We start from the raw sequence: 27,578 nt of genomic DNA, 5'->3' as shown, positions 1-27,578 counted from the left end.
TTAAAGTCAAGTAGATTTAATCTGTAACTATGAAATGTCTAGGTTAGCAGCAATTATGGACACCCAGAGACTAGGCAGAATCTGTCCCCCGAAGGCATCCTGAGGGCCACGAAGGCTCCCCTCAGTTCACAGAGGTAGCTGGCAGGATGTTAGCTTTGCGCTCAGCTTCAATGCAGTACTTCTCGGGAAGGCCAGTGGCTCTGCCAGGGAAACGCAGGCAGGTATAAGGAAAGGTACTGGACCAGACAGGAGGTGGGAGGAAGCAGGCTCTGGGTGGGGTTTACAGAACCTGGGGGCCTGCACCCCCCAACCCTGCTCTCACAATCCACCCCCCAAACACACATTCATGCCAAGGCTCCAGCATCCTGCCAAGGAGCTCCCAGAGAGCCAGCAAGACCCCATCCCAGGACTTTCTGCTGGAGCCCCCTTCGGAGGGATCAGCCCTGGGTGGGGAGAAGGGCCTCTCCCTGAGCATCTCTGCCATGGCCCTTCACCCCCAAATCCCCATACTTTCCAGCCTGTGGTGCCATCTGTTTGGGGGAGGGAAGAGGATTTGGGAAAGGAGGAGATTCCAGCGCACCTCAGCTCTTCAAGCTTTTTCCTTTTGATGTCATCGATGCGCTCACGGCGTTTCTGGGCCTCCTCTTTGAGGCGCCGGCCCTCCTCAAAGGTGGCAATCCGGTTCTGCACTTCCTTCTGCTGGTTCTCGCGCACCTGGCGCCGGAGCTCATTGGCATGCTGTAAGCGCCCTGTGGCCTTTTTCTCCTCCTCCAGCCGCTCCTTCTCAATCTGTTCTCTCTGAGCCCTGCGGGAGGGAAACAGGAATGGAATAAACTCAGCTGAGCTGGCCCAGGCCAGGAAAGGTGGTTGGGGAGCCTCCTGGGTGGGCTCCTCCAGTAGACATGCCTCAGAGACCACAGCCCTCTGGGCTCCAGCCCCATTTTGTAACTCAAGGATCAGCCCCAAAAGCTGCTGCCCACGCATGCCCCCTTCTCCTACCCAGCCAGGACTAGCTCCAGGGTCACATGACTGTATGTCATGGGCATGCTTAGAAGGGCCCCCAGCTTGGTTTGATGCTCTGCTTTCACTGTTCTGAAATTCTTAATAATTTTTGAACAAGGGAGTCCATACTCTCTTGCTCTGTCACCCAGGCTGGAATGCAGTGGTGCTATCATAGCTCACCGCAGCCTCAACCACCTGGGCTCAAGTGATTCTCCCACCTCAGCCTCCTGAGTAGCTGGGACCACAAGAGAGTGCCACCACACCCAGCTAATTTTTTGTTTATTATTTGTAGAGATGAAGTCTCATTATGTTGCCCAAGCTACACATTCTCAATTTTCACTGGGCCCTGAAAATTATGCAGCCAGTCTTACACCCAGGGTTTCACCCACTGGGAACTATTGTTCCTACTTCTCCCTGATAACAATGTGTAACTCCTCTCCAGCTTATCCTGAGATTTCTTCTCCTTCCTTCCTTCCTTCCTTCTTCCTTGCTTCCTTCCTTCCTTTCCTGCCTCCCTCCCTCCCTCCCTCGATGCTTGGAAATGTAAAAGATGCGGTAAAGTGTCATGCTAGCTCCACGCTGGTTACTGGAAGAAGGAAGGAGCTCAGCCTGATATCTCTCAGTTCTCTTCCTGATCCACCTCTCCAAATTTCCCTTAGAAACCTCTTCCACAAAAATATTTCATGGACCCTGACATCAGGGAGAAAATCACTAATGGCAACAGGAAAGGCTCAGAAAACACTCAAATGAAATGCATTCGCATCTCAGAAAAAAATGCATTTATAGGCCTTCTTAAGCTAACATCTAATTTTGTTCTCAATATAATTTAAAAAATGAAATGTAAAATCATCTTAGGCAGGAATTTCTCACCTGCTCTCCTCCCCTAGAGTCACTGATACCCCAACAAAAGGTACCTACAACATTGCTTCATTTCCTCATTTCCCTCTAGCTTTCTTCTAAGATCCACCATACATGCGGCATCCTCTCCACTCCCAAAAACTCTTTCCATCATGCAAACATCTCCTAAAATTCTGCACCTTCTACAGAGACTTCCCAGTTTACCCGAAAAATACTGTTGGCTTCCTCAGCCCTCTGTATTTAGACACCAAATCCTGACTTCCCAGACACATCTCTGATAGCAGGAGGACTCTCCTCTTTGCCTTGCCATTGTTTTCCTATATTTAGAACAGTTTTCTATTGTTTCACCCTCTTCTGAGTGAAGGGGTAAGTGTGGAAAAGGGGGACTTGTATGTGTCACTAGAGAGCCCCGGTGGTGCCAGGCAGTTGAAAATCCAAATGAGGACGAACCTGGTTGTTCCATCGGGTTAGGGCAGTGATCACAGAGCCTAGCTACATTTTAGAATCACCTGGGAGCTTTTGAAACAGACTCACTCATGGGCCTAATCCCAGACCATTTAAATCACAATCCAGGAAGTGAAGCCTGGTCATCGTATTTTTCAAAAGCTCCAAGACATTTCTAAAAACCACTTGGTACAGGAAGTCAGCTATCTCTGCTTAGTCAATAGGCTGAGAAGTATGGACATCCCTCTGTCCAGAAACAAAAGTCCACATATAGGCCATACAGGAGGCTGTGCTTTTGAAGCAGAGAAAGTTGGATTTGGGCGGTGGCAGAGATGCTTCTGAGTAAAGACACCCACCATGGTGGTCACATGGCCCTGGAGACACTAGGCCTAGATACTAACCTACAACAACAGGTGAAGTTGAACTTCTCCAAAAAGGCTGGTCTAGCTTTAATAACTGGCTAGTGCATATGCTTCAGGCAAATGATGCAAGGGAAAGACAAATGGGTCGGCAGCAAAAGTAGGACTTAAATTTCATTTCATTAATATTTATTAGTGCCTGTTAACAGCAACACAGATGTCCAAGGGCATAGAGGCCAGGGAGGAGAGAGGAGACATCTGGAAGGCAGTCTGTAGCCCAAGGGCAGAATCTTGGGGGGCATTTAGAAAGCTACTTTCTTCACTAGGTGTCCAGTGACCATGGCACAACCCTGGGGGCAGAGAAAGTTACAGAGCCAAAGGGCATCATGGCAGAGGGGACATGCTGGGGCCTGCAGTCCAATAAAAGTCCAAAAATCTGGCTCTGGTAAGGACAGAGGCTCCTGAAGACCTGCTCTGCCTCTAACTAGGGGTCTGGGTAGCCTGGTCTGGCATGCAACTAACTACCCATTGCCAAGAGGAAGGACTTAGAGCATATGAACCAAGAAAGTGATGTTATACTGTTTAATCTCTACTTATCTGAGCATAATGTCTATAATTTTGTATCCCTTCAATTCAAATTTTGCTTGGCTTGTTTCCTTTTGAAAAATTCTGATGTTGTAGGGTCTGAACCAGAGCAAAAAGAGAGTCATTCCCAGTTAGACCAGGAGAACACCCCCAGGAACCAGGTCTGGGGGTGGCAGATCTGACTGGTGGAAAATAGAGCAGAGAGGGAAACCAATGGCAGCTGTGACTGTTGACTGCTTTGGGGGAGGGAGCAGAAGAGTGACAGATGTGAACATTTAGCTTCCACTTATGTGTTGAAACTATCATTGAGCCAAAAGGGAAAACAAAAGTAAAAGGATAAAGAGCTACCAAGGAAGAAAGATGGATTGATGTAGGTGCAGTCCATCCAAACAGAAATCTCTAATACCTTTCCTGTGGAATGGGCAAGAGCAGTGTTTTGTTAATTTCTAATGTCCTCCATGGCATCCAGCACAGAGCCCTGCATTTCTGTGCTTAATATATATTTGTCAAATGAACGGCAAACAGCTCCCTTAAAGTCCTGCTCCAATGACTCACAACCCTTAGTGTCTGAAATTCTTCTCTCTATCTTTCCTAAACCACTCCTCTTGCAGTTTCATCCCCAATTTGCAGGGGCACATGGGTCAGAGGGCAGCAGAAGGGACCAGATTTTTACCTTTATTTATACTTTTACTGCTCCAGGGTAAATAATCCCAGTCATCACCAATTCCTTAGGCAATTCCAGGTGTTATCTCCCAATTCTCTAATCACAAAATTCTTGGCTCAAGTGATTTTTAAAAGTTTCAATCATCCATCTAGTTATAATGATCCCACCAACCCACACAAGATGGACGAGCATCTGTTAACATGCCAGAAAGCTTCTCTCTATCCAATATGGACCATCCCTGCTACAGTACAAGGAAAGGAATCCAAGGTTCCCAAGCCCCTCCTACCGAAGAATCCTCTCGAACTCATCCCGGTCCCGTTGCACCTGAACAGCCAGAGCGTGCTCCTTGAAAGCCACCTGTTCGAGCCGACTTTTTCGCAGCTCAGCCTCTGTTTCCATCTTCTTCTGCAAATTTTCCTTTTCCTTTCTGCGCCACTCTCTGTCTGCAACCTCCTGGTTGCGCTTGGCCCGCAAGGCATCCTGGGAAAGTTGGCAGGGGACCAGTGAGGGCACAAAATAGCTGGAAGTACAGACGACGTGCCTTTAAGAAGACACCTACTTACAGACTCTGACAGTCTGCTTTGAAAAGCACCATGAATTTCTCTGGCAGCTAGTTATTCTAGGAAAGGATAAATGGAATCCTGTCATCAAACTTTTGGGTTAGAAGATAACCTGAGGGGTCATCTTGTCCTTCCAACCCACTCATCCCAGTTCTTTCCCTGTACCTCAGACATCTCCAGGCAGTCTTGAAATTGCTTCTAATTTTAAAAACTGCTGATGATGGACATACCACAGTTTCCCCTGGTGACACATTTCACTGGTTGGTTAAGGTTGAAAGTTCTTCTTTATGGAGTAGTGAAAAACTTTCTCTTGAACCTTAAGCACAGGCTGCACTGCCCAATCCCTGCTGACACAGGCCCTGGGAGCAGGCCACCCCTTCCTTCTCAGACTACTGAAGTCTAGGTAACTTGCATCCTTTCCTCCGCAAGGGAAAGGCCTTGAGGCCTCCGTAGAATGGCCTCAAGGCCATTCTACAGGCTGTCAAAGGGATGGATAGGCAAGGGAGTGGGAAAAGTAGAAGGAAGTCGAGACTAAGTAGGTACCTGTTCTGCCTGGTAATCCTGGACCTTCTCCTGCATGGCCCTCAGGCGGGCGATCTCCTTCTCTTTCTCCCTCCGGATTCTCTCCTGCTCAGCCTCAAACTCTGCTTCTCGAGCCTGCCGGAAGGAAAGGCCTTGTAGAACAGTTGCCATTGCCCCAGCCTTGCAGAGAGAAACAAAACCCCTACAACAGACTTTCCAATATCTCCCTTACCACTTCCTGACTCCTTTTAAAATAGGACAAAATGAGGCCAGGCGCCGTGGCTCATGCCTATAATCCCAGCACTTTGGGAGGCTAAGGCAGGAGGACTGCTTGAGCCCAGGAGTTCATGACCAGCCTAGGCCACAGAGAAAGACTGTCTCTACTAGAAATCTAAAACTTAGCCAGGCATGGTGGCATGTGCCTATAGTCCCAGCTACTCGGGAAGCTGAGATAGGAGGATTGCTTGAACCTGGGAAGTCGAGGACGCAGTGAATCATGATTGCATTACTGCACTCCCCTGGGCAACAGAGTAAGACCTTGTCTCAAAATAAATAAATAGGGTAAAATGAATTTAGCAATGCATGAACATAAAAACAATTAGCATTTATAAAATGCTTTATTGTTTACGAAACACTTTCCTATGTGTTATCCTGGAGAGCCCTCACAACATTTCCTGAGACAGATATTATAGATGAGGAAACTGATGGTCAGAAAGATCAAGGGTCTTGCCCAAGACTGCACAGGAAGTAAACTACCTAACAGGATTTGAACACAGGTACCCTGACCCTGGCTTTCACACTCCTTCCACTATGTCATAAACAATTTTCAAGTTGCAAGGCTACTGGGCCAAGAAACAACTGTGGTTCTTTGCCTGTCTTGTAAAGTACAGCAGGTGGAGGTTATCTCATTAGTCCCTGGGCAAAGAGCCAACCATGCTTTGGGCAGTCCCACAGTGGTTACCAGATACTTAAAGAATGAACCATCAAAATTAGCTCCCTTTCCACCTCTCTGAAAAAACAGGCATATCCTTAAAAGCTTCCCAAGCCCAGCTTCCCAACGCCATTCTTGAGCAATCGTAAGATGAATGGTGCAGGTTGGAGGCAAATGTGACTGGAGGCAAATGTGACATTTATAAAGAATCTTCCCAGCCAGGCATGGTGGCTCATACCTGTAATCCCAGCACTTTGGGAGGCTGAGGCGGGCAGATCATGACGTAAAGAGATCAAACCAATCCAGGCCAACATGGTAAAACAGCGTCTCTACTAAAAATACAAAAATTAGCTGAGCATGGTGGCGCATGCCTGTAGTCCCAGCTACTCGGGAGGCTGAGGCAGGAGAATCTCTTGAACCCAGGAGGCAGAGATTGCTGCAGTGAGCTGAGATCGCGCCACTGCACTCCAGCCTACTGACAGAGCAAGACTACATCTAAAAAAAATAAAAAAAAAAAAAACCTTCCTTGCCCTCATTTTACCTGCCCAGACTTCTGTGAAGCCCAGTGAGTTGTCCCTGTAAGTCGTACAGGGCTGTTGTCAAGCTGCTTCCTTTGTCCACCCTGCCCTAGATAGCAGGACAGGGAACTCTGGGTGTTTCTACAACCAATTTCTGCTTTTAGCTCTGCAGGGGCAGCCCTGGCTACAAGAATAGATACCACCGTGAGGTCGGTAAGGGCTTGTGATATACGTAGATACTTACGGTGGACTGTGGACATGCCCAAGTGCCTGATTCCGTGGCCAGTCTCCAGCCTCTCTCAGCTACACCTTGGCAATGCCCTTTCCATGATAAAGACAAGATATACTCCTCTCTTGCTTAGAAATTCATGGCGACTCCTTATCATTCCACTCTTCCAGCTTCACTCAAGGTCCAAGACACCCCAACAACTGCTCTTAGCTCTCCGTCATCTCACCACCCTCATTTCTTATTATGTCCACTACCAACTCTCTGCTGCAGCCAGAAAATATGTGCACTAACTCCTACACAGAATTAGCTCATTATCCCCACCTTCATTCACTTGGGAAAATAGTGGTTGAGTTCCAATGGTACAGCATTATTCTAGGTATTTTCAGCCGAGTCTGACTGGACACATATTGAAGCATCCAGTATATTTTGAATCATCAATGACTATTTCACAGGATTATTGTAAAGATTAAAAGAGATAACATGTGTAAAACACTTAGCACGGAGCCTATGCACAGACTAGGTGCTCACTAAATGATAGTTACGTGATTGTTATTATGTAGGAATCATCTATGTCCCCAAACCTGCATTCTCACTCTATTGCTTGCATAGAGTGTCCCCAGCATCCAATAAGAATACTAAAGCCAATAAGTGAGCTTTGCTGAGCTTCATTTTCTGTGGTTTGTATTCAGAACATACAGGTGTACCAAATATGCCATTCAAATTATACTCACACCCTCCCCCTGGCCTTCTTTAAAAATCACTACTATAGAGGAGCATAGAGAAGTACAATGTGTTTCTGTCATCATGGAATTTCAAAACTAGCAGGGCAGACAAGATCAACACATGAAGAATTTAATAACTTTCCTGCCACTTTGAGTACTTCCTCCTCTTTTTACATAAATCCATGTTCACTTTATCTAAACCACTCTTAAAAGCCTTCTTCTACTCTTCAATCCCCATAGACCCCAATCATTTTACTACTCAATTTTGCCCCAGCTACATCCATCTGCAACTGTCTGCAGGTATGGCTCTCTCCTCCACTGTGCATTTGCTCTGTCATATAGGTTCTTTGGTGGGAGATGGGGGAAGACTATTTTCTGAGTCTAGCACCCAATACAGGATGTCCAATATAGGCATTTGCACAAGAAATTTATGTAACCACTGACTCATGATTACCGGGGGTATAATTACGCAAGTCATGATAAATCCACAAAAAAACTCACTTTCACCAATAGTTTCCGTTTTCTTTTCTGCCTGCACATGGCCCTCATCCCAACTTCTAATCAAAGGTGTTAATGAGGATAAAGCTAATTTGGTTGTCCTTTCTAGGCTGTCTCTGTTAATGAACAAGTGGACTGGCTAAGATGAAGAGACAAAGAAGCCAGGCCCTTGAACTAAGGATGTGCATCTTAGAATGAAGGTGTGGCTGCCTTCCACTGGAGTTCCCTTAGTTCTCAGGCCCTCCTCTCCCTGTGACAGACATTCCATTCCTAGCCAAAGGTCCCAGAAACCGAGTCCCTACCATCTTCTTCTTGGTAAACTCCATCACCATCTGGTCTGCCAGCTTCTCCTGAGCCAGCAGTTCTGCTTTCTGTTTCTGGTTTTCATCATTGATGCGCTTAATCTCAGCTTGCATCTTCAGTTTTTGTTGCTGCCTTCGTTCCATGTCCTGCCAGAAAAAGAAAGAGAGCCTCAGAGTACAAGGAGGTAAGACAAGAAGCCACTGGCATCCAGGGATAGAGAGACGCAGACAGAGGAGGGGGACAAATGCATTGCCTGCAGTCTAGTGTCCACAACTATCCTTTGTTAAAGCTGTTTTTTCAAGGGTCATCAATGCCCTCTTCAACCAAATGGCCTCTTTACAGTCTTCATCCAACTTGACTTTGTGGCAGCCCCTGATGCTATTGATCTCTGTATTTTCAGGAAGCAGAAGCTCTTAAAGTTCCACACAATTGCCTCTCACATGTTTTGCTAAATCCTACCCCTGTGGCTTTGCTCATGGTGCTTCTCCTGCCTTCAATGTCCCTCTCCCATTTAAACCCAACTTTCACTCTCCAGTCAATAGTGATGACTGAAATAATACATATTGCCTTAATTGAGTACTTTCTATTTCTTGAGCACTGTACACAGACTATTTCTAATACCTAAATATGTCCAAAAATCCTGAAAGGTAGGTAGGCCTTGTTATCTCTCTTGCTCCAATAAAGAAACTGAGACCCAGCATTGAAGTGACTTCCCCACCAGCCACACAGCTTATAATCTCCAGAGCTAAAATTTTGAAACCTGTTCTGTCTAAATTAAAGTAGCAACCTTCTCTGGAAATCTTGCTTGAGTGCCTCAACTTTCAGTTCTCTCTCCATTTCTAAATTCTCTCTGCACTTAAGGTGGTGACACACCTCTTGCAAGGTGATCATACACTGCCGTGCAGGTCCCCACTCATTTCATATGTGTTCGCTCTGCCCCAGTTACAGGAAAAGGGACCTTGTGTCACACATCCTTTCTTCCCCAACAACGTGTAGCCCAATGCAAGGAAAATAGCAAATATTCGATAAACCATTGATAAATGAGGCAGGAAAGGTAGGACCAAAGTGAGAGGCATGTGAGAAAGGAAAGAAAAAAAGTTCTTAGACACAGAGAAACATTTGACGGAGATCAGAGTACCAATGTGAACAAGGGCGTTTTTAAGGAAGGATCCCCCTGCCTTTCCCAGACCTGAGCCTTCAACAGCTCTCAATGATCAGACCACTTCTGAGCCAAGCACATTATCAGGTGCAGAGGGGCATCGGAATTAGGGGAACAGCTGGCCCCCCAATCACCTTCAATCAATCTCAGACTCCTTAAGTTCTTCTATTGATTAACTCACCCCACGTCCCACACTGTTTCCAGCTCTCTCCATTTCTCCAAAGACTAAATCCTTCCCTGGCCTTCCAGCTCTTCCTCAGCCCAGCTGCTGCCCTAATTCATCTAACCAAGGTAACACTCCCTGTGTGTCTTCCTCTAGTGCTGGCTCTCTGCCAGCTTGGCTCACTGCCCAGTTCAAGGCTTCTTCCTTCAGGAAGCCTTCTGAACCAGAGTGGTATGGCAACCATCTGCCTCTGAGGTCCATGTGGTGCGTGAGTCACAGACATTCCCTCTCTCTCACCATACTCATTTCTTTGCTCACTCCACTTTTACCTTTCTGCCCCTCCAACTCTCACGCTCCTTTTCCCCCTTCTCCCTTTCTTCCTTTCCTTCCTAACTGCTTCTCACTGATTTTAGGCCTGCCATTTGTATCCCAGACATCATTTAATCTCACTGGCCCTCAAAGCTAAAGATGCTGTTTATTTCTGATGTATGACATACATGCAATCATGTATTTATTTACTTCTTTCCCTATTTATTTACTTTTTGGATTGTTGTTTTTGTTGGCTCATTTCATTTCCAAGACACCAAAGGACTTTCCCTGTTTCTTTTGAAGCCCTTCCAAAGCAACCCCAGATAAACTCCCTTCACTCTTTTCCCCTTTGCTAGCAAGGTGGGAAACACTGCCCTTCGTACCACCATGAGATGATACAGTAGGTCTAAAGCTGGGAAGGCACAGGTTTCCTCGCTAAAATTGCCCAATAATACTTCCTGGAGACTGAGGGAGTGCCTGTTAGAAGGACATTAAAAGGATAATGACACAAAGTCAACATAATGGTGCTGACTCATGGACTCCTAGAACTTCCTCAGTGAGCCCACCAATTCCCACTCCCCACATCTAGTTGGATTTTCCCGCCCTCACTTCTCGCCCACTACCCTGCATATTTGCCCCATAACTTTCCTTCTTGGCCCTTTCCCACTCTCTCTCCCCTGAGCCAGGAAATGGAGTAACTTGGCCAGGTCTCTCATTGTCTTCATCCTGCTATTCTCCTTCTCATGCAGTTCACAGGGCTGTGTGCCCCTTCAGTTGCCGCAGCTACCCAGGTGATCTTCATTCCACTTCTCTAGCAGCTCCTCACACTGCAGGTGTGGTGAGAAGGCTTCATAATTACAAGTCTGCCCACCTGCAGGACTCTTCACGTCCCCCTGTCACTCACCACCATCAAATGCACTAGCTGATGACAAGTTGACAATTCATAAACACAGGGGAGGGAGAGAATCATAAAAGAATATGTGTTCCACAAGTTAAATGGCACCATGAGGAGGCAATCATACAAATTCAGAATGTGAGATATTCTTCAAGGCAACTGGCCTAGATGCTTCAAAATATCAGTGTTATAAAAATGAATGAAGAAATGAATGAATGAATGAATGAATGGGGGAACTCTTCTAGATCAAAACAAACTAAAGAGACTCAACAGAATGCAATGTGCAAACCTTGATTAACGTCTAGTTTGGAAACAAGAAAGCCAGAAATACATATTTGGAACAATTGGGGAATGTGAATGTGGATTAACTATTAGATGATATTATGGAATCACTGAATTCAAGTTTTTGATGGAGGAGGTGAGAATGGTATTGTTGACAGGTAAGAGAGTGTCCATGTTCTTCAGAGCTGCAGGCTGAAGCTTTTAGTGGCAGAGTGTCAAGATATCTGCAACTTACTTTCAAATAGTTTAACAATAAAATATATATAGAGATAGATAGATAGATACACACCTAGAAAGAAACAAGCAACTAAGGTAAATGATTAACAATCATTAAATCTAGGTGAAGAGTTTATGGGTGTGATACAATTTTTTCAACTTTTCTGTGTGTGCAAAATTTTTCAAAATAAAAAATTGAGGAAAAAAATAAATTATCCAAGTGCCTGCCATGTCCCTCACTGTGCTAGAGGGTTTTATACGTTGTTACAGCCCAGAGAAGGCACACAAGATGACTTTTTAAGTCTTCTTAGTTTGGGCAGGTGTGTCATCATTTCTTTTGCAATAAATATGCTTACTAATTTTATTTGGACTAACAGGAAGAAAAGGTTTGGCTTCACAACACAATTAATGACAATGGGATGCTATGTACTTTGAGTGAAGTAACAGCAGGGAGTCTGGAACTAAGATGTTGCTACTGTTCATCTACAAAGTATATAATATCCCTAGGTCATTGAGGGAAGACTGTAAAACATCCCTATGTTTACTTGTGCAAAGCATGCAGCCATATATTTCCTTTATGTGTCTATTCACAGTGATATGTCAGTCTTGGACCTCAAGTCCTTGGAAGGAAGGGACAATATCTATCCAAATCACTGCTCATCCCCCAGCATGACACCATGGTGAAATAAATATTTAACATGGCAATAAAAAGTTGATGGTGATGATGTTGTGAAATGAGCATGTGCCTGGCAGAAAATCAGTCAACACCCTGAAACCCCAGAGTCTTGAAGTGTTTTGATGCTGCTGGTGGTGAAACGTGGCATTGTCTGTCTGGCCTGTTACCTTTAGATCTTCCTCTTGGAGCTGTTCCATATATTCCAGCATCTGCTCCTTCTCCTGCTCCCGCTGCTCAGCAAGCAGCGATCGCTCCTCCTGGTTCTTTTCCATCTGTTCCACAATTTGCCGCCTTCCTCTTGGAGAGAACAGTGCCACAGTGTCTTAGAAACCCAGGGTCCACATCTCCCAGAGTCCAACCTCCACCTAAACAACCCCCAAGATGGGTGGTGTCACCGAAACAATTTGGCAAGTGCCCCCTAAACATCAATATGCTTCACGAGCCCAAAACAAAGTCCTTCCCCCAGGAAGGACCTCAAGGGTTGGCCTCCTTTCTCCTGAGCTCCTGATTCCAGGGCTCACTCTTCCTGAGATTCTCCTTCTTTATTTGTTTGCCCAAGAGGGGTATCCCACTTGATAAAACACCTTCTACCTTCCAGTATATAAAAGAGTTTCTGAAATCCTACCACCTCCCAATTATTCCCAGAGTAATCATAGGAAGCTAGCTGAATAGTAAAAAGCCAAAAAAAAAAACAAAAAACAAAACAAACAAACAAAAAAAACCCAGGGTCTACAAGCAATGTTGTCAGTGATTCCCTATGTGTTAGTGGGATGTCAATAAACTTGGAAGCATAGACCCCATGACATATGAGTAAAGGCTGGAAGAATGGGAGAAGACACATATTAGGATCAGAATTGAGGGGAAAGTGTATTACAGCCACATTCAGACGGAGTGCTCGAATGGCTTCATGACTCCAGATGAAGTAAACAGGAGTAAAGAGTAAAAGGGTTACATGAAAACAAGTTTGGGCTCAATATAAGGACCAGCTCAAATCATTACAGTTGCCTAACAAGACAGAGAGTTTTCCTTTGCTGGAGCTGTTTATGCAGAAGATGGACAGCCACTTAGCCACTCAGTAACCTTTCACTGGGAACCTACTATAGTATACCAGGTACCTACCAGAAGTACAGAGGTGAATGTACCAGGTATAGTATACGAGGCACAGAGATGAATGTTTCCAGAGAACAGGATACAGTTGGATAGATAAAACTGCCATTCAGTGTGGTACAAAGATTATTTATAAAGGTAATTCATGTATTGTATGGTTGGCGTTCTAAATCTAGGACACTATTATTCTATAATTTACTTGCTCTGGGACTTGTCCTTTTCTGCACAAAATGAAGGGGAGACTGAATTTATTCATCCTAACATGAATTAAGCACCTATTACAGGCCAAACACTCCGCTAGGCTCAGAAGCTACAGAAATGGATATGAAAGGACCTGTCCCCAATGAGCGTAGCATCTAGGAGGGTCAGACAGCCACAGCACAAGAGTGGGATGCTGGAGCATAAACACAGAGTGATGGGTGCAGAGAAGGGAGCCACTAAGCCTGCCTGGTGACATGAGGGAGGTGACAGCAAAGCTATATATAAAGGGAGGGAGACAGCATTTTCCAGGAGGAAAAGGAAAGAAAAGGGTATTCAAAAAATACAAAACAAAAAAAAATTAAGCACTTGTCATAAGGCCTGGCATGTTGGGGTCCTGGGAAAAAGCACAGAGTAGATGGCAGGTAGGAGTGAGAAACGAGATTGATTGCAGCCAGACTGTGAAGTGCCTCCTAGGATTTGGGAAATAAGCTTCTAAAAGTTATGTGATTCCAGCCGGGCTCACGCCTGTAATCCCAGCACTTTGGGAGGCTGAGGCTGGGGGATCACTTGAGGTCAGGAGTTTGAGACCAGCCTGGCCAACATGGTGAAACCCCATCTCTTCTAAATATAAAAATTAGCCGGGTGTGGATGTGCGTGCCTGTAATCCCAGCTACTTGGGAGGCTGAAGCAGGAGAATCGCTTGAACCCGGGAGGTGGAGGTTACAGTGAGCCAAGATTATGCCACTGCACTCCAGAGCCTGGGCGACAGAGTGAGACTCCCTCTTAAAAAAAAAAAAAAAAAAAAAAAAAAAAAAAAAAAAAGTCCTGTGATTCTTTGTATCACTTCGTAAAGTTTTGAGATAATAAGTAGATGACAATAATGACCATTTTTCATCTCTTCCCTCTTTGCTAGGCTACATGGACCTAAAGATACATGGAAATAGCTTAGAGAGGGAGATGCCAAAACCACATCTTTACCTAATTCTTTCCTCCCTCCTCTTCCTGTCCAGTTCCTCCTGCCTTTGAATGGATTTCTGCCGCTCCACTTCCATCATCTGATCCAACCGCTTCTCCTCTGTGTCCAATTCTTTTTGGATCTGCTGCTTCTCCAGGATTTGGGCATCCCGGATGGCATGGCACTTAGCATTGAGGATAATCTGGAGAGTGGAGATTAAACTGTAGCACTAGGCCTAGGGATGTGTAAGTTTAAGGGGAAGAAATGGAAACAGACTGCTATACTGCTGAGCATGCTGGAGGTGTGCATGACTGCTCAAAGTCCGGGGAAATAAGAATGTTCTTATATTTACCTTTCCCCTTAATATAGTTTAGCTCAAAGATTTACTGGCCTCCTGCTAGGTGCCAGGGTCTGTGCAAGGAGGGGCCTGGAATAGCATCTTTCAGGGAGCTACATCTTAGGGTTTTGGTGGTAATGGGTCACCCTTTGGAAATATGATGAAAGCAACAGGCCCTCTCCTCCATAAAATTCACTTATACATGTACACACAAAATTTCTATAAAACTTCAGAGGTCCATTGTTCCACTTAGAGACCCATGAATTCCAGGTTGGACCCCTTGTTCTCCTCAGGGGAGCTAAGACACTCTTGCAGAGGCCAGGCCACAAGATTTTTAAGCTGGAAGAGCCCAACATGACACAAAAGGGATGAAAAACCACGGGCCCATCAATAAGAACCCAAAAGTAAAACCTTTAGAAAATTAAAGGAGGCATACATAGAGAAGATTTACCTGAGAGACAGAAATCAGAGGTGCAGGGATTGGGGAATCAGCACTTTTCATTTGGTAAGGAACTGAACCACATGCAAATGAGTTACAACAGAATTCAAATGAGCCTCTGGTCTTTAGGCTCTCAGCCAAAGGAAAAGCTTTGGGTACTCCAAAAGCATCCAATTGCCTCGACCACCATACGTGGCCAGAACTGAACTAACAGGATGAAAATAAAAGTAACACTTCACATTTAATTTACCAATCCTCAGCCCACAGAGCCTCTCCCGTCTACTACCTTATTTCATCCTGCCAATGATTCCACAAGGTAGTTTTACCACCCTCAAGTTACAAATGAAGAAAGTGAGGCTCAGGGAAGGCAAGTGACTTGCCCAAGGTCACAGAGCAAACAGGTGGCAGAGCCAGTCCTCACTGTGATCACTGCAACTACCACAGCAGGTGCAGATCTCCCCCGCCCCGCCCCGCCCCTGCCCACACCCCCACCAGTCCCTGGCCTTGTCCAGTGCGCGGAGGGATGGCAGTGAATGCTCAGAGGGAAGGGAGAGACGAAGAGCCCACCTTGCTCATGTCCTTGAGCTCCTCCTCCTGCTCCATCCGCAGCTTGTTAGCTCTCTGCAGGAGGTTCTGGGCCCGTTCCTTGGCCACCTCCTCCAGGTCACTGAGCTTCTTGTTGTTGTTCCACACCATCTCCTTCTGTTTCATGATCTTCTTTCGTGTCATCACTGCATCCTAAGGGAGACCAGTCTGGCTCAGTGGGAGATTATTTCATGCGCTCTGTGCCCTGAGCGCTAGCCTGGCTACCACAGGTGACCCGGTACAATTTTGCCTCAGCCAGTGATGATGTCAGAACCAAGAAGTTCCACAGCCTGGCTTCATTCTCAGCCCTCCCCTTGGTCCCGGTTGCTCCCACCTCTCATCTCAGGTATTGCTCTTTGGTCTCCTTTCTGTAATATTTATTCATTAAGTACATAATTTGTGCCTCATTTCAGGGTCCCCTAATGAGAGTTCCCCAGTGCATTTTGATTCTGCCACCCATCTGCAGAGGTGAAGGCTTAGGGAGGTTAACTACCATGGTGGCTTCCTTCTCCTTTTTGAAGGCCTGGTCCCTGGCCTCAAGTTCTTCTCTGGTCAGGACATGGGATGCCCATTTGATTCGCTCAAACTCCTCAGGGCTGATGATTAGGGACTCCCCGGAGGGATCCACTGTGGGAACACTGACACAAGAATGAACAGAGTTAGGGAGGGGAGAGGGAAAGCTCTCTGCACCACACTTCAGGCTTCTCTGCTCTCTTCCCCTCTCCCCATCATGCCAGTGGACTCCCCCAATGGCAGAAGAGACGGCAAGTGTGCCATGGGTCCACTGGGGAGTAGAGGTTCCAAGTGGGGGGTCAGGTAGCATTGAAGGCTAAAAAGAGACATTTTAAGTCCTTTTTCTATTAGGTCCTGCTCATATGTTACCTTCTCTGTGCAGCTGAGACCCCCCATTATGTCCACATTTGCCCACTCTGCCCCCCACCAAGGACCAATAGATCACCTCCTCCTCTGAGCCCCCACTGCACTCTGTTCTTACTGCCTGTATCACAGCCAATTGTGCAGCTCTGTTTCCTTTATGAGCTCCTTCAGGACACAAACTCTGTCTTAACCACATTTGTAGCCTAGTCTCTGGCATAGCGCTTGGTACAGAGTGAGAATTCAAAACAAAGCTGTTGAATTAAATTTTAAAAACAGATTATTCCTCAAGGATGACATAAAAAGGGCAAGGGGACGCCAGACAAGGTTGATATAGATGCTAGTTAGAAACCTAAGCTTCCCTGCCCATCCAGCCTAGAGAGAAGCTTTGAACCGTAAATATTAATTAAAATCTATGATCAACAATAGCCAGAGACATGTCTATAGACCTCTCCTTTCTAGCTATCCAACGCATTCAACAAACCAATCGCTAATTATAATGATTACAAGCAAATGACATATATTAAAGATGGGGGAGGGAGTAGTTAGGGGGGTGGGAAGAAAGCTGCTTCTGGGTGAGGCAGGTACATGCCAATTTAACAGGTACATGCCAATAAGACACAGACATCTGAGACAGGAAGTGAAACCTCATCTAATAAAACTAGTGTGTGTGTGTTGGGGGAGGGTGGTCCAGGAGATGGACAGAATGAGTGAGTAGATTTGCAGCTTAGCCAAGATCTTGTGTTTCACAAAGCAGCGTGGCCCTAAACAGCCTAGGATCTGGAGTGACCAGCAGTGATCCGAATCTAAGACAGCAGTTCATACTACTTTCAGCAGCCCTGAAAAATAACCAGCCACTTGTCCTCCAACGTGTTTTCAAGACTAGATGGCTCCAAGAAGGAACCCTTCCTCCCTTCCTCCGGCTCCAGGAGTGGCTGCAGGGCTCTAGCCACATCTGACCACTTGATGCCAGGGCTGACCAGACATGCTCAGTAAGGGGCCACAGTCCGACACAGCTCCCGGGGTGTGTCCCAGATGTGCCTCTCCAGCTTGTGACACAGGTAGCATTTTCTGGGAATTAGGCTTTTTAGTGGGTGGAGCCAGGGCAGGGAGAACGGTTGTAGAGGGTGAAGCACTAACACAAGAGCTAAACCACCGAGCACAGTGTTGGCTCATGGCACATGTTTGAGCTAGGCCTAAGTCCCACAGGAGGGGCTCAAGCCTGGGGGCAGCTCTAGTCAGGAAGTGGGGTTGAGCTAATCCCAAAGGAACCCAGGGAGCCCCTGTGAATTTCCGCTTATGGCCTTAGAGTCTGGGAGGAAGCCAGGGGGCTAATTAGGCATCTAGTCAGTTTCCCTTTGCTTAGGATTCTTAATGCAGCCGAAAGGAAGTGACTCATCTGGATCACTTCCTTTTAGGGAGGGCACTAATGGGGACTTAGAGAGGACTCACTAAGCACCTCCTCTCTACCAGTCCCCTAGCTCACACAGCCAGCTAGAAGTAAGGAAGGACAATGAAGCTGAGAATAAAGGAGAGTGACAATAATAGACACAACAATGGGAGAAACAAGAGAGGCCAGGACGGAGAAGAAAGAAAGAACTATCAAACAAAAAGGGGAAAATGAATAGGAAAGAAGTGGGGATTGGACTGACAGAATGAAACCAGGTGGGTTTACCCATCTCCCTGCAAAGATCCTTAGCAAAAGGATGAGGACTGGACAAAGAAGGGCAGGGGACGGTGTACTCACATGAGTTCTCGGACCATGTCCCGGGTGATGAGCTGGATGGTCTCTGGCTTCCGATCCAAGCCCAAAGCAGTGAGAGTTTTTTGAAGGGTATGCTTATCTCGGAGCAGCACAATGGGGCTGTCGTTCTGGCCCTGGGCTGGGGACTATGAGTTCAGAAAGAATAGCTTAGGAGCTTGTCACCCCCACTTCCTGCTAGTCAGTCCTAACTTCAAGGATAGAGCAGCGTGATGCCCTATATTTGAGCACGGCTGGATGTGTACTGACCAGCTTTTCTTTTCTTTTTTTTTTTTTGTTTTTAAGACAGAGTCTTGCTCTGTCACCCAGGCTGGAGTGCAGTGGCGCGATCTTGGCTCACTACAACCACCACCTCCCGGGTTCAAGCAATTCTCCTCCCTCAGCCTCCTGAGTAGCTGGGATTACAGGCAACCACGACCATGCCTGGCTAATTTTTGTATTTTTAGTAGAGTCGGGGTTTCTCCATGTTGGCCAGGCTGGTCTCAATCTCCTGACCTCAGGTGATCCACCCGCCTGGGCCTCCCAAAGTGCTGGGATTACAGGCGTGAGCCACCATGCCCGGCCCTGACCAGCTTTTCTGAGAACAAGTCTCTTGTTCTTATACAGATATTCCTCACAGAATGGTAGGGATAGCAAGGAGTGGGGGTCACTAGGGTGTGTCTATACTTAGTCTAAAATCATCAGGAATGAAAGTAAATTTCTGTTCTCTAGGTTTTCCTCTCTGCCTGAAAGATTTTCCTTTATGAAAGAAGAAATAATTATCTCTCTAGGACCACACAGTGGGTTTGAAACAATGTAATTTGTTACAGACTCTTACAATCTTTGATATTGGTAATTTTCAATTCTTTCTTACGATTAAATTACTTTAACCCCCGCAAAAAGCCATATTGAGGGAGTCAGAAATCGCTAAATGACCTGCAGAGGCCTACCCTTAAGATCTAAGGGCAGCTCTCTACCAGCTCATTGAGTTGGTGGTGAGGAGGTCAGTGAGTTAGAATTCAGCAAGAACACAGACTGTGTGATTTTTTCTTTTTTTCAAAATTCTCCGACCCTGAAGGAGTTAGATAACAAGAAAACGAAATCATCTGTTTCAGAAAATGTCTAAACACAGGAAAGGATGTGTCATTAATGTAGCCACTGTGATCCTGACCAGAGGCAGGGGGATGGCCCCGCTTGTCCTACCTCACTTTGTACCCACAGTCCCCTGTGTGCTGCTGCCACCTGGTGCCCATCTCTTCTTTCACGTGTGCACAACTCTGTCGTGCCACAGGCCACTTCTGCCCTCTACTGCCGGTTGAGAGACTTCCTGAACTCTTACCCACCAATGAGGCCAAAGAAACTGGACAAGAGACAAGCATTTTTCTGATAACCCCCTTTTGCCAGCCAGCATGACTACTCCTGGAGAACTCAGCCAATTCCAAATCTCTCTTTGCTTTGACTAGAAAACTCCACATGTACCCAAAACAACAACACAAATGTCTGTAAGTGAAATTGCATTTTGGCCAGGTGGGGAGACTCACGCCTGTAATCCCAGCACTTTGGGAGGTCGAGGTGGGCAGATTGCTTGAGCTTAGGAGTTCAAGACCAGCGTGGGGAACATGATGAAACCCTGTCTTTACAAAAAATACGAAAATTAGCCAGGTGTGGTGGTGTGCACCTGTAGTCCCAGCTACTTGGGAGGCTGAGGCAGGAGAATCACTTGAGCCTGGGAAGTGGAGGTGGCAGTGAGCCGAGATTTTACCATTGCACTTCAGCTCCAGCCTGGGTGACAGGAGTGAAACCCTGTCTTTAAAAAAATAATAAAAAATAAATGCATCTGTTGATCCTTTCCCTCACCAACAGGAAAACTGCTGCAGAGTGAGAGTCTTCTAAATGGATTAAGAAGCCTATCTTGATCCCTCTGGAGAGTCCTCTTCAATTCACAATGAAGATGTTGAAGAGCAGGGACAGACATCAACTCTTCTCTCCCCACCTTCCCCACTGGCAAAGGGATTCAGGTCACTACTGGTGTCTCTCTTTCTCTTTTCCCCTTCTCTTAATCTCTCACTGCCCTTCTCTCCATGTCTCATTCTCTTTTTCTCCTTCCCTCTCTTCCTTCTTACCTACTAAACTCCATGTGTACCAAAATGAGTCAAAGCTCTATTATCTAGCTCTCTTTATCTAGACTAAAGGAGTTGTCCACCTCTTGGTCTAGATAACACTTGCAAATAAAGACCTGCTTGTTTCCCAAAGCTAAGTAATTGTTTTAGTTGAGCAACTGGGAAAGGAGGATGGTTTTGTGTCGTACTCTGATGCTATTATCCTTGGATGGAGCGGGGAAGATGTTGCTCTTGTCTGCAAGCTTAGCCCATCAGCCCTGCAATGTTTCCATCACGGAGCTCAACTGAGCAACTATTGCACTCTCTGCAGCTGAGCCTCCCTTTTGACATTACAACAGATTTTAAACACTGTGAAGACATGAGAGATTCTAGGGTGCTAGAAGCTAGGTGTCCCTGTTTACATAGGCCCCACTAGATCCCAAAGCTCTGCAGCTCAGGTCTCAGAATTCCTCTTTGTCTTCAGTCTGAGAGTTACCTATGAGAGCAAGGTTACTCAGCAGAAGCTTTGCCCTGAGCTACATTTTTGGGCCTCTGCCTGCAGGTGGCATCGACTTGAAAGGACTTGTTGAGGATTACCTTGATATCTCCAAAGAGGCTCTCATCCACCTCAGAGCTCATGGCTTTTGTCCGATAGCGAGCCTTATTCCTTGACCTGTTGGAAGCGGCAGAAGAGGAGCTCAGGATGCCAGCTGTGCTTAGTGGCTGCAGGAAGAGGCAGAAAGTTTGGGTCATCAGTACTGAGTGGCATCCAGACCCTGGGAAGTCAACAATTCACCAGCCCATGCTGGGGGAGTGGGTGGGCATGTGAAAAAGAAAGTTAGGGAAAGCGGCTGTGTAAACTCTGAACCATAGGGGACAAAGAGCAACAGATGGAGGGCATCCCCACAGAGCAGGGGGGGTCTCTGCAAAAAAAGAGCTCTGCACAAAGGAGCATTTCTGTAAAACAGTTGATCTCATAGAAGTAGAGAGCAGAATGGTGGTTACCAGAGGCTGAAGAGAGGAAGGGGAGGGGCATGGGGAGAGGTTGGTCAATGAGTGTGCAGTTACAGTTAGATAGGAGGAATAAGTTCTGGAGCTGTATTGCACAGAAAGGCCACTATAGTTAATAATAATGTACTGTATAGCTCAAAAGAGATACACAATATCTAGAAGAGAGGATTTTGAGAAATATAAGTGTTGTAAGATTAAATCAGATGGCAAGATCTAGCATTTGATAGCACAATAGAATGACTAGAGTTAACAATAATGTATATTACTATATATAAATGTATATTAATATACATGTATACAATAATATATATTAATATACATGCATACAATGTATATTAATTTATATTGTATATTTCAAACTAGCTAAAAAGAGAATTTTGAGTGTTCTCACTGCAAAGAAATGACAAGTGTTTGAGGTAATGGATATGCTAATTACCCTGATTCGATCATTACACAATGTATATACATGTATCAAAACATCACACTGTACCCCATAAATGTGTATAATCATTATGTGTCAATTAAAAACAAAACTGTTTTGTTTTTTGTGGGGTTTTTTTAAGAGTTTCTGTAGTCCCTGAAGGTGAAGGCCAAGTCGGCCACATAGTATGGAAGTAAGGATAAAGGAAGCAGGAATGGCAGGAGGAGAGAAGCAACAGTTTCTCATTATCTGCCTAGTACCAGTTTCCCAAGAGGACAACCTCTCGTGGGGCAATTTGGGCTTGCCCCCCCAGACATGCACAGTGTCCCCTTTGCCTCCAATCTTTTCAGCTTGTGCTTCAAGTCTTTCTCACAAATGACACTACTGTTTGACCTTCTTGTCTCCACAATCTTACAAGGTTATGGTGGGACCACAGGATATAAAGGATGGAAAAGTGCCTCACCCACTGCTTGGCATGTGGTTGATGCCCAATAAACTTGAGGCAGTGGGTGAATGATACATGATTACTAGCTATAATCAAGCAAACCAGTTCATAATACCCACTATTTGGCTGTTTCTCTCCCAAGACCTTTTAGTGTGCCTTAGTCATTTTTTAACCCCCTGCTAACTTCCTATTTTGGCAAATTCCCCATCTGATGAGTTGTGGGAGATAGTGCTCTTCTCCAACTACAGAAGCTGAAAACATCAAATATTCACCTCAGCCTGGCCAAGGGACTTAGGCTTAGCCAATGAGATGGCCCTGGACTGACAATGACTAGGGAACTAGTGGACCAAAAGGCAGAACAAGGAAAACCTTTCTGACCCAAACAGAACTGGCAGCCAGACCCAGTGTCTGGGCAGCACTGATAATGATACCAGCAGTGGCACCCTATGTAAGGAGTTGGCAGTTTTGGGGGTACAACAGTGCATCAGGGTCCTTGCCAGACCAGTTCTAGGTTTTGATTTTGGTCTTGGTTCCAGCTGCAGAACCTTCTTTTGTTCCTATTTGTGAGCTCTCCAAAACCCTCTTAACACATTCTCTTTTACTTAAATTGGAATTCTGGCTCTGTTGCTTGTAACTAAGAATCTGACTGACACAACCTCCCTTCCCAAAGGACAGGCAGCTTCATCTCAGTCCCAAGAATAGACGTCTATCTCTAAAAGGTAGTGTCTACAAGGACTACTGGATGACTCCAGGCTTATGATAAAGCTGATTCAAACCTCACTTTGGAGGAGCCCACATGCCCCACACCTCTCTAAACTGGGCTACCTTGAAGGAATGGGCCAGGCACATTGGGTCTCTCCAAGCCTGGGAATCAGCAGCTGATAAGGGAACAGGGTAGACAGGGAAATATACCATGCTTTCCAGGTCCCTAAGCCCTGGACAGTGTTCTGAAAGCTCTCTCTGATCTGCCATTACCAACCAGACACCCCAGCACCTGTTACACCTGTATCAGGTTTCACACTCGATTGGACAATTATTTTCCAGCTGTCTCTGTGCTGTACATTGAACACTGCTATATGTGCATTTCCCTCACTGCCTGGCACAGCCAGCAAAAGGCTTACACAGGGAGTCTCCCTCTACAGCCTCAGCCAGCCCCAATACTGTAGAGCAGAAAAGCTTGGATTTATTAAAAGGTAAATATAGCAGCCCCAAGGATGCCTAATAACAGCCTCTGAAGGGTTATTATATGGTAGGTGGTGAGCTACAGCTCCCCTTTCCACCAAAAATAGAATAAGAGGAAATGAATAGAAACTTCAGTAGGTGGGATTGAGGCTAAGCATTGGGAATAACTGGAAAAGGTGGATGTCTTTGGATCATGAGTTTTGTATGTAATTAGGGGAAAAGGCGCAGTGCCTGGCACATGTAGTAGGAACAATATAGCAATGTGCATTTGATGAAGAATGAATGAATAAAACCGAACAAGATGACCTCTCAAGGACAGGACTGCAGACCAGATTGAGATGGATACTTTTCCGGAATATGACTGCCTGACTCCAAGTCACTCCACCATTCCATGTTTTCCAGATCACGTATGTGGTCTCCACTGTGGATAATAACGTATGTGAAAGGGCTTTGGAATACAGATGGAAAGTATTATTGTTTTCCATTTGTTTTCCTGTCTGTTTTCAAGGACTCCAACAGGTTTTCCCTTGTGCTGAAGTGTCCGCCAGACTGCAGGTTCCTCCAGGGCTGAGCCTGCATCTCCTGTTTCCTATGCCCTTGGTACCCAGGTCAAGAGGAAGTCATAGCAAGGACTGCCGGAGGAACAGAGGAAGAAAAACAGATGACCACAGAAAAATGGCCACTGAGCAGGACAGAGGGAAGCTCTGAACTCTAGGGTTGGGTGGTTGAGAAAACCTCATTGGGGAAATGCTGACTTTGAAGCCGCAGCCTTACACCAGGGTTAGAATAAACAGTTTTGCCAAGAGTAACAAGGATTAGAGAGGTCACTGTGTAAACATACTAGAAAAAAATGAAGAACCAAGCACAAATGTAAAGCTGGATCCCTCTGGGCCAGAGGCAATAGCGAAGAAGTTCTTTAAGGAGGTGACAGGCTGGTTTTCTTCTTTGCATAACCAAATAAATATTGCCAAGAAGCTGAACAGTGCCTAAGGAGAAGCACATCCAGTCCTGCTTGCAGGGAGATAACTCCTGAAGGGAAGGCAGCTGAGAAGGCAGGGGGTCTGGGGAAAATGAGGACTGGGGACAGATAAAGATGCCAGCCCTGCTTTGATATTTTTGTCTTGGTGACTCAGCTGACTCCCACTCTCTTCATAAGCCATCCAACTCCTGGAGCACAAGAATTCAGCCACAGCTAGGAGCTCTGTGAGAGACTCTGATGCAGAAAGATTTGCTGATCAAACAAATGATAATTTTGACTTACAGTCATTGATATAGGATGATCTCCATAACGTGTTAAGTTGTAAAGAAAACAGACTGTAAGAAACACATAAGGCTGGGTGCAGTAGCTCATGCCTGTAATCTCAGCACTTTGGGAGGCCAAAGTGGGTGGACTGATCGAACTCAGGAGTTCAAGACCAGCCTGGGCAACATGGCAAAACTCCATCTCTACAAAAAATATGAAAATTAGCCAGGCACGGTGGCGTACACCTATAGTCCCAGCTACTTGGGAGGCTGAGGCAGAAGGATTGCTTGATCCTGGGAGGCAGAGGTTGCAGTGAGCCAAGGTTGAGCCACTGCACTCCAGCCTGGGCGACAGAGCAAGACACTGTCTCAAAAAATAATAATAATAAAGAAATACATAAGTATTCTTGGCCAGGCATGGTGGCTCATGCCTGTAATCCCAGCATTTTGGGAGGCCAAAGTGGGTGGATCACCTGAGGTCAGGAATTCGAGCCCAGCCTGTCCAACATGGTGAAACCTGTCTCTACAAAAAATACAAAAATTAGCTGGGCATGGTGGCACACGTCTGTAGTCCCAGCTACTCAGGAGGCTGAGGCAGGAGAATCGCTTGAACCCGGGAGGCGGAGGTTGCAGTGAGCCGAGATCGCGCCACTGCACTCCAGCCTAGGCGACAGAGCAAGACTCCACCTCAAAAAGAAAAAAAAAATGTAGAAGTACTCTTGTAAAGATGTTTGTATGGCAGGTATATGCCCAGAATGTATTACTGAAAGCATGTTCAAAAAACTGTTTAACAGTATGTCAGGTAACCTTTACCATCTTAAGATGTTTCTTTATTGAATAATTTCCTGCAATGAGTAGATACCTATTTTTATGATCAGAAAAAAAAAAAAAACAATAAAACAATTTTTATTTGAAAACAAAGCATAGCAATGGGCCTGGTGCCCGAACTCTGAAAGCAAGAGAGTACAGACCTAAAAAAGAAAACAAACAAACAAACAAACAAACAAACAAAAAACACCATAGCATTATATATTCTGGGATCCAGGATGTTTCACTCAAATTCAGCAAGACAAAGCTGGAATGGGGCTAGAATAGGTCAGTGTGAAGTTTCCCTGATGTAACTTCAACACCTGTCAACTAAACAGGTTGACATGTTCAGGAAAGATATGTCTTTTCCTAGATGTCTTACCCTTTCTGAGATCTAGTTCTTCTTTTGCACAGTCTCCGCAGGCTGGCAAATTCAGGCTTCAAACTCTTGGCCTGGTTCTACTTCCCTTTCTGTAGACTTTGGTTACCAAGAAAGGGAGATTCCCATGCACCAGACCCCTGGCCTTTTACTCTGAGTGATCCATGCAATTATCCTCTTTCTTCAATTGGGACCAAGTTGGCCATCTGTAGGATGCTACCAGAGATAACATCCTAGTCAGTACTGAGGTCCCCATCTCTCCTTCTGCAGGATTTTAATCATTATTTTTGTAAGAGTTCTGGAAGTCTGCCTAATTGTGAGCCTCACCACCACTACTATCTCTTCTCACGCCTTTAAATATTCTCCAAACCTAGTGAGTAGCACCATACGTACACAAACACACACACCTGGCCTGCCAGAGATCACTAACTTAGACCCACTGCTTCTCAAAGGTGTCTATATGCCCAGTCCTGTCCCAGGAATTTCAGAGGGGCTCAGTCAGTGAGTCAAACTCCTGCCCTGAGTGGCTCCTGGATGGGGAATCCCTGATCTGGGTGCTCTGAAGCCCACAGGTCTTGCCCAGGTGCAACTTATGCCCTAGGAGAGCTTGGAAATAGGAAATTTTTAAAAGAGGACAAAAGGGGAACTAACATTTACCATGTGCCCTTAGACACCAGGCAGGACAGTAGGTGCTCACATACATACATATGCCACTGTGTTTGTAAGGTGCTGGGAGAAGATGGGACACTGAATCAAATAGAATACATAAGTGAAAGGGGACGCCCCCCCACCCCAATTACAACACTGCAGGGAGTCCTCGAAAGTCAGGAAGTGCTCTTTGTTGGAGACTTATTTAATAATTAACAAAATTCTTCTGAGGTCCACTGAGCCCCAGAAAAGCAATGCAGCCCCTGAGCCTGAAGTTTGTCCACAAGTACATCCAAGTAGCAACCTTTGCCACCTGTTGTGCCCCAGATATTCTAGGTCAGTTCCAATAATCCAAGACTCCAACACTTATCCTCTGCCCTTCCCCTCCCCTCTGGGACCAACACACTCAAGCCCAGGCATCCCCTTCGTGGTTCCTCCCAGGCCTTGCTGGCCTTCTCAACCTTCAGGAACTTGACAGTCCTCCCCATCCCAGCAAACCCCAGGCTGCCAGGCCTGTCCCGATCTCTCTTCCGGGCCTTGCAAACCTGAGACCCTCCTCACTCACTCACTCATTTATTCATTCATTCATTCACTGCCAAATATTTATTGACTATCTACTGAGAGATACAAAGCCCTGCCAACAGAAGAAAAACCTGAGGCTCAGGCACATTAGATGACTTACCCACAGTCACCTTGCTAGTTAGTGGCAAAACAGGTACCACGACCCATTATCTGGCCTCCTCACCAGTGTTTTTTCCCACACCACATCCACAGTCTTTGGTCCACGGAGGCCCCGCTGTGATGGCAACGGGGAGAGGGTTGTCGCAGCCCTTTCTCCCCAACTTCTCCGCTCAGCGCGCTCCACATTTCCAATCACTATCGATGCTACCCCTAATTCCTCTTCTGAACCCACCTCAGGATCTCCCTTGCTTCTTCTAGAGGTGTTCTCCTTACTCCTGGGCCCTCCTGACCCCTAGACCCAACTGTGCCCTCCCCTAGGCCCCCACTTTCCCCACTCAGAGCCCCCATCCAATTCAGGACACAACAGGCCCATCTGAGGTTCTCCCTCACCATCTCCTCAGCCACACGCCCTGACTCCGGACCTCTGCCGCCGCCTCGGCGCCGCCAAGGCCCTGGTGTTGACGCGTTACCTTGGCAACCACTAGCCCGCGTTCTTCGGCTCAGGCCCCGCCCCCGGCCCCTCCCCTCCC

At 46.1% G+C, this 27,578-nt stretch overlaps 1 protein-coding gene across 2 annotated transcripts; it reads right to left on the bottom strand.

The window, feature by feature from the left end:
- On the bottom strand, nucleotides 1–27,578 carry CFAP45 (cilia and flagella associated protein 45). 2 transcript variants are annotated; one of them, XM_054461766.2, is made up of 12 exons: nucleotides 27,439–27,578; nucleotides 20,830–20,955; nucleotides 18,140–18,282; nucleotides 16,013–16,157; nucleotides 15,502–15,672; nucleotides 14,182–14,360; nucleotides 12,063–12,192; nucleotides 8,195–8,341; nucleotides 5,016–5,129; nucleotides 4,199–4,392; nucleotides 581–805; nucleotides 1–200 (listed from the first exon to the last, which is right to left on the bottom strand). In XM_054461766.2, the coding sequence occupies exons 1-12, from the start codon at nucleotides 27,439–27,441 to the stop codon at nucleotides 122–124; spliced, it is 1,656 nt and encodes a 551-aa protein (XP_054317741.1). In that variant the 5' UTR covers nucleotides 27,442–27,578; the 3' UTR covers nucleotides 1–121. The 2 variants fall into 2 exon arrangements, with proteins under 2 accessions (XP_054317741.1, XP_054317750.1); XM_054461775.2 differs by lacking the exon at nucleotides 27,439–27,578 and adding an exon at nucleotides 27,050–27,163.

This window comes from Pongo pygmaeus, chromosome 1 (genome assembly GCF_028885625.2).
Source record: "Pongo pygmaeus isolate AG05252 chromosome 1, NHGRI_mPonPyg2-v2.0_pri, whole genome shotgun sequence".
Classification (NCBI taxonomy): Eukaryota; Metazoa; Chordata; class Mammalia; order Primates; family Hominidae; genus Pongo; species Pongo pygmaeus.
The sequence above is the reverse complement of the archived record's forward strand: the minus strand, read 5'-3'. Positions and strand labels throughout refer to the sequence as shown.